The following is a 7,472-nucleotide window of genomic DNA, read 5'->3' as shown; positions in this document are numbered from 1 at the left end:
ATAAGAACGAGAGTGGGGTACTGTTTTAGACCAATTTGACTCAACTTTATTTTGATTTGTGGCCCACTCTTTCTAAAGATTTAAAAGTGAATGAAATCCGGTCTGTTCAGCATGGCCACTCTTGAATATGTTCTATAAAAATTGATGTTTGAGCCCCACTCACACAAATACCAGAAGAAGATTCCTAAATTTCCAGAAAAAGAAAGCAGTCCCCCCCCCCCCCCCCAAGATCTTGACTCCTCGCTTTAGCCCTTCGGTGAGGAATTCAGCAGTAAGAATTGACGATGATGTTTTTATTGGCTCCCATATCAATTATTGTAATTAACTTTATGTTGGAGCTAAGCAGGGTTCCCTTATTTGTTGATACATACTTGAAGACACAGTCACATCACTTCTGTACTCCATTCACTGGCTAACAGTGTATTTTAAAGTTGCACCTTTTTATTTATGTGACCTTTTACAAACATTACTGACCAACATCTTCCCTAGGTCAAAGTTCAAACAGTGTGGTAACCATTCCTTTGCAAAAGTTGGTCCATACCAGAGAAATTCATGCTTACCATTAATGAACTATTCCTGTTTAAAGCTAAGCTAAAACATATTTGCTTAGAGTTGCTTTTAGCACATAGTAGCACTATGAAACTTATGTTAATCTGTTTTTAATCTGTCTTTATTCTAGTCTATTACTTTTGTCGCATTTTTATTGTTGCTCTAATAGAAAGCACTTTGACTCAGTAGTGACTGTTGTGAAGTGCTGTACAAATAAAAATGCATTTTTTTAAGATGTTTAAAAAAAACCCTTGTATTGTGAAGTGATCCGGCCTTTCATAAAATAGTGTCAAAAGCCATAAGAAATCCTGTAACAGCTTTCCACAAATCTTGCATTGTGGCAATCCATGCTTTTTAACCTCACAGTTTGTCATCAAGGCAAGAGAAAGTGAAACTAATTTGGACACCTACTTACCAATCTCCAGTGCCTTTTTGGCTTGAATTAGTTTAGCCAAATTGGCCATGAACTGCGCCTGCTCACAGGCGACCATCATTAAGTTCCCGGAGTCCTGCATCGTCCTCTAAAAGCAGCGAACAGACACTGATCACATACAATTTCCTGAAACCTGATCGTATCTGACCACACAGGACTCACAAAAGCAGTACTCCAATACTGACCAGGCGGAGGCTTTTCAGAACCGGATGTTCCCTCAGCGAATGATTAAGCACATACTGCATCAGTGGGTTGTCTTTTCCCCCAACGTGACTTTTGGAGATGCTCATTCTGAATGATTTCTTTTTTCCTGAGGGCACACATGAAACAATAAGGATCTCAAGAGTCCAGACCTCATGAAATTGCAGTCTGGTATAGGGGCTGTTATTAAATTGAGAAGTAATCCAGGGAAAATTACCTCAGAAGGAAAATGAAATTTAAGTATTTGAAGCAACAGACGCTGCGATAAGACAACATACAAAGGAAATAGTGACGTGATTTAATGTTGTAGCTTTAGGGAAACATAATAGGTTGACAAGAGATTTGTATCCGATATAGAACATTGAGGAGAGCCATAAAGAAACCAAGAAAAAGTAAATGGGCGGTATGCAATAAATCTTAAAATTTATTAAGATACACACTACACATGAAAGTTATCTTGACTGAATAATTTAGCTTTACTAAGTGCAGAATTTGTTTTGTGTAGATCTGTTTCTCAAATCCATTTACTGGGACATCTTGGTCTCCTAGCACAATGGACATAACAGAAAAGGTTCAGTTAAAAAGTGAAATATATACACACACAGTGAAATATTATGTTTTATTAAACTATCATAAAGCTTAACATATCAAATAGAAAAATTCAAGGGGTAAATAATTATTTTGAAACGGGATATTTCATCAAAGTTTAAACAGTTGTCTCAGATTTAGGTTTAAGGAGTCATCGCATTTATAAAAAAGCTAAATTGTATTACTTTAAAACCCCAGTTACACTAAAACGGTGTTCTCCTTATCATTGATTTTTTTTAAAACCCTAAATAAATTAACATTTGAAAATCTAACACACATTCACACAAACCACCAGACTAATCCTGAAGGATTTCTTCTCTTATGTTATTTTTGCAGCACTTAAATTAGATCAATAAATGATAATATGGACAATTTCGACTTTTCCATCCAACTTACACACACACACACACACACACGCGCAAACCTGTTCCTGGAAGGTTACCTGGAAAGCCTTTGTAAATCTCAGACTGTATTTACAACATTAATAAGAGCCGAACCTCTTCGCTCTTACCAAGGACATATCCTGCGACGAAAACAACCCCGACGGCGAGAGAGCCAACCAGAGCCTCTTTGGAAATATTGCGATAATACATGTTTTGTAAAGATCGATAAATATCCACGCAGGATTACACAGAAGGGCAGCGCAGGCTCTTCCGTGTTGCCGCAGCTACTTTACCGTAATACTGACAGGAAAATACGACGGCGCATAAGACGCAAAAGAACATAATTAACCAAAGTCCTCGCCTGTTGAGCAATGTGCTAAATGGAAATGATGCCCAAGAATGTTAATCATAAGGAATGACAAAAGGGAATTATTATGCAATCGAATGAGCAAGGTACCGTTACTGGCTGCAAAGGCATGACTTAAAGCGTTAAACGCAGCTCAGTCCTTTAAACAATATTTAACTCACCACTTTTAAAGTCAGGAAACCTCCTTCCCTGGGCTGCTATTACTGAGGCGATTCCTTCTTAAATGAGCCCTGAAAACCTGGGAAGTCGTGTGTGTTTAACAGTGATCATGTGATGAGCTGACGCTTTTGTGACACGATGGTAAAAAACAAAACAGACGCCCCCTGTCAGAACTGAGGTTCTCTGCAGATTCTTGGCCCATTTAATAGAAAATGTTTAAGGTTTTATGATGCTGTCCAGATATTGGGGGACAGGAGAAGTTATAAGAAAAGTCTTGTTTAAGGACTTTTATTGTGAAAACCTAATATTTACACCTCTTTTTCTAAATTGAATTTTCAATGTATTCAGTCTGAGATGGGCTGCTTGTATAAATTCTCCCAGGGATTGAATTTCATGCGGCTCAACCTGCATTATTGGTCAATAGCGTGGACACACATTTATTGCTTTCTTTTCAGGATTAAAACTGAAAGCCACGCCTTACTTTTAGTACATTTAACAAACAATTATTTTGGGTGTGACACATCAAATACATAAAGTATTTGAGTGGAGGAACTGGTTGATGGCGTTACTAGTTTCGCCATCTAGAAATCTGGTGACTTCTGACTTTAACCAGAAGTCGGCTGAGCTTTAGTTGACTTCTGGCTAAAGTTAAACTCTTTCTGAGTGAAAGTGGCATTGGAAAGGCTACGGATGTTTTCATTAGCTCATCCTGTACCAATTATTGTAATTACCCTTATATGGAATAAACCAGGGCTCCCTCAATGTCGCCTGTTGATAAACATTTGAAGACACAATCACATCACTTCTGGACCCCATTCACTGGCGCCCAGTGTATTTTAAAGTTGTTAATGGCATTGCACCTTCTTATTTAAGTGACCTTTTACAAACTTTACCCAGAGCTCTTTGGTCTGCTGACCAACATCTTCGCCAGGTCAAAGTTCAAACAGTGTGGTGACCATTCGTTTGTGAAAGCTGTGAAATTCATGACCTTTAAATTGCATTGCTTTGTGTCTGTCACATCAGACACATTAAAGTTTGAGTTTTGTGACATTTCTCTAACAAATAGAATGCAAATGTAACATTAAGTGTTTATGTGTAGTGGATAATTCTGAAGTGGAAGGAAAATATTGCATGGCTTTAATTTAAATATATATGATATTAAAAGTGTGGCATTCATTTATAGCTAGGCCCGTTTATTCTGATACCTCTAAATGAAAACCAGTACAACTAACTGCCAAATTGACAAGTAGCATCCACTTAAGTATAATTAAATCTCAGTATAAATCCATTTGTTTCGTCAAGTTTTTCCTCCCACTAAATTTTCCATTAGTTTATTTGGGTTCAATGCTAAATGCCCACTTCTTCAACAATGACCTTTTGTGTTTGACAAACAACTTTAACATCACCAGTCTCATATTTGTGTGGGCCATAACATAATAGTGCATCAGAAATTCACTGTTAGTACTACGTAATGTTTTAGTTTTCTGAGAACTGGAATTTTGTGTTTTTCAGTCACTGGAAGCCACAATAAAAGTGAAGACTTAATTATGTCACATATTAAATGTATAGAATAGGTTTAACTTTTTAAAATTGAATTACATTATTATTCAATTATTATTAAATAATTATTAAATCAAACCTTTTGACGTTTGTAATTTATTGAGATGCAACTACATTAACTACTTTTACCTTAAGCCCAGTTGAAACATTTTGAAATAGCCCTAAAAGCAATGAGTCCAAAGATAAACATTTAAGCTACTTTACTAATATTCCTTTCCGCTGCTCGAAAATATCTTCCCTGAAGAAGAAAACTGCCTTCTTTTTCGCTGAAACATTAAGTTGAGGTGCTACTTCCTTCAATCACCACACGGGGGGGCTGCAGTATTGGCAGCCCTTCCGTCTGCAACGCACACAAATGCTGGGGAAGGAGGCAACGGGTTGGTAAGTTGTTTAATTATGTTTACTCCCAAAAATTAAAACGGAAGCAAATTGGACTAGTTATAACAAATTGGACCGTTATAACATAAAGACAGAACAAGCAAAGAAATGGTGAGAATCTGCTGGACCTAGAAAAGAAACAGTGGCTGCAAGGTGACATGATGAGTAAATGAGAGCAGGTGTGACTAAAACAAACGGAGTTCCGGGCTGCTAACAAAAGCAAATAAATTAAATGTAATAAATTACATGAATCAACCACCAAAATTCCTTTGGAGCCAAATATTGTATTTGGTGGTTCCAAATATCTTTGTATTTTGGAACCACCAAAATACAAAGATATCAAAAAAGGGAATAAATCCACAGACTGTTTTCTGAGCTTATCGAATACAAAAAATATGCTTCTGCAACCTTTGGTGTATTGCTTTCTGTACAAATATTTATACACAAATATAACAAAATACTAAATAGTCCTCACCACGAACTGCTTTGAATGCCTCCATGAAGCGACGAGAAGTTCAAACTGTGGTCATGCAGAGAAACTCAAGATTAATCTGTGAAAGTTCGACTGCCCCCTTCTGGTTAAATATACGAACTGAGTCACTGGAATTTTTTAAACATTTTAAAATTCTGGAATTACTCCTATTTAACAAATAGTAGACTTTGTGCACTATAATCTAAAAACTACACTTCTACTTGTGCTCTGACTTTGTGCATCAGTAATGTTTTTTTATCCTGATTTTATTTATTTAGTAATGTATGTGATTTATTTTGCTAACTACTACTAGTTCCCTACAGTTCTTAAAATGGGCTGAATCGTTTTAAAAATTGTGGCAAGTTATGCTTTTCACTCAGGCTGTAAGGTGTTCATTGTGTGAGACGCTTGGTGAGATGATGTCATTGTTTCCCACTTGTAATGCCAGTATTCATGCACAAAGGGGCAGTGATTACATTGCAAATAAACTTACACATGTCTCAGCTGTCTGGTTTGTCCACAAAAAGCTATTTTTCACATTTCTGGAGTAATGGTTGTTAATCTGAAAAATGTATTAGTTTTTTTTCTCTATTGGTCTCTAAAGAAATAATAGAACATTTTCTTTTGTATGTTTGTGTTTATGTGAAAAGAGGCAGGATAAGCTCCATTATTTTGAGCAAATTGGACACCCTAACCCTAAATGTCTTATTTAAATGTCCTAAATGTCTTATTTATCAATAAAATAAAGGAATTAAACTATGATACACTGCATAACATTGAACATAATTGTATCAATCTAATCTGCTATTGATTTCAGCAATAAAAGATTAAACTCTCCGCTTGTTCATTTACTTTTAGATTCTCACTCTGCTTCCTGACTTATGGTTCGCAAGACAGTGGTAGGCAGTGACAGAGTCCAGACAAAAGGAAAGAATAGAGTAACCCCCCCCACAAGGAGAGTTGGGACGTTAACATCTGGGCTGGAGAGGTGTGACGTTTGCTTCAGAATAAACCTCTGCTGTGAGTAAATGCAAAAGCAGAGACACAACATTGGCCGGTTTGGCTTTGATGTTATGGACAACTTTTAGCGACTACAAGTAGTACCCGCAGTCTTCTGCAGAGTCCTGGGAGATTAGTTTTTATTTTTATTTTTATTTTACTAGTTTCTAGGGACTAAAAAAGGATGAAGGACCTTAAAGACTCAACCATACAGGCTCCGGTCTGACATGAGTTTACATATTTACCTTTTCACAGCCCATTTTTTTTCTAATTTAAGAAAGAGACACAATGAAAACCACCAGAAAACCACCAGAAGTATTTTCAGCAGCATTATTTATTTATTTTCTTTGCATTATTTATTTATTTTCTTTAAAGGCAGACAGGTTGTTGTTCTGTGTAGCTCACTATTTTACATCTTTAATGGAATTCTGATTGTGCAGTACCTTGCAACACCTGCGAGCTGAGTTTTTCATTCAGTGTGTTTTGTTGCGATTTTATGTGATGCATTAACCCAAAGTAGTGCATCATTACAAAGTGGAATAAAAAAATTAATAGCTTCTAATTTTTTAAAATGAAAATTTCAATTTGGAGGTTTCTCTCTGACAATTTTGCACATTTACAGATCTCTAGGGATGAAAATTTCTGCCAGTTTGCAGTCAAATTTAGCGTTAAAGTGCCTATGAATATCAAGTGTCAAGTCTTGCCACAGATTCTCAGTTAAATTGAGGTTTGCACTTTCACTGCACCTTTCTCAGACATGAAGGAGCTTTAAACTGTTCGTTTGTAACTCAGGCTGTATGCTTGTGGTTGTTGTCCTGTTGGAGGGTAAACCTCCACCCAAGTTTATTTCAGCCTCTAAAAGGTTTTCTTCCAGGTTTGTTCTATATTTAGCATCATCCATGCTCTGATTAACTCTGACCAGCTTCTGTAGCCATACTAAACAAAAAATATTTAAATCGCATGATTATTTTATGAACTCGCATAAATATGTTGTATATGAAAAGTCTGTGCTTTCTAAGCCTGATGAGGCAATATTCTTCATATCATTTAGTTGATGAAAACTTTATGGCTATCTCTGTACTTGGCATTAGACAGCTCCTCTGCGACTAGCTTTATTAGTTGTTCTCATCTTTACCCTTTGTTAAAACTTTATTACCGAGCAAACATGCCCCCACAAACTCCACTGCTGAGCTTTTTCTCCTTGCCAGACAATGAAATGTCATGTACGCCTCTTGTCTCAGCTCTGGAGCTTGACTTTGGCAGCAGTCTTTCTCTTTGACTGACATATGAGCGAGTGATACAGCCCCATCAAAAAGTGCTGCCTGACAGTTTGATATGACAGGCCTCTTCAGACCAAATATACTCCTCATTCCAGGCGCTACA

General features: G+C 36.7%; 1 protein-coding gene and 1 long non-coding RNA gene across 5 annotated transcripts in view; one reads left to right on the top strand and one right to left on the bottom strand.

Annotated features, from left to right (window-relative positions):
• LOC106949531 (catechol O-methyltransferase domain-containing protein 1) overlaps positions 1-5,188 on the bottom strand; it is a 10,524-nt gene extending 5,336 nt beyond the window's left edge. Inside the window, exons 1-3 of one of the 3 annotated variants that reach the window (XM_015035842.1) lie at positions 5,094-5,188; positions 1,168-1,292; positions 965-1,070 (exon numbers count right to left, since the gene is read on the bottom strand). In XM_015035842.1, the coding sequence (XP_014891328.1) occupies positions 965-1,070; positions 1,168-1,292; positions 5,094-5,118 (256 nt within the window). In that variant the 5' untranslated portion in view covers positions 5,119-5,188. Of the gene's footprint in view, positions 1-964; positions 1,071-1,167; positions 1,293-2,282; positions 2,439-2,682; positions 2,796-5,093 lie in introns of those variants that run through there. The other 2 variants (XM_015035843.1, XM_015035841.1) reach the window with 2 other exon arrangements.
• Positions 5,189-5,988: 800 nt separating this feature from the next.
• Positions 5,989-7,472, top strand: part of LOC106949532 (uncharacterized) — a 99,535-nt gene continuing 98,051 nt past the window's right edge. For both annotated transcript variants that reach the window (XR_001425400.1, XR_001425401.1), the window contains exon 1: positions 5,989-6,110. This is a non-coding gene — a long non-coding RNA (uncharacterized LOC106949532). The remainder of the gene's footprint in view (positions 6,111-7,472) is intronic.

The sequence above is a fragment of the Poecilia latipinna genome, unplaced genomic scaffold (assembly GCF_001443285.1).
Source record: "Poecilia latipinna isolate Pla-1442-1.1 unplaced genomic scaffold, P_latipinna-1.0 Scaffold349, whole genome shotgun sequence".
NCBI classification, from domain to species: Eukaryota; Metazoa; Chordata; class Actinopteri; order Cyprinodontiformes; family Poeciliidae; genus Poecilia; species Poecilia latipinna.
This window is presented reverse-complemented; position numbering and strand designations above follow the sequence as displayed.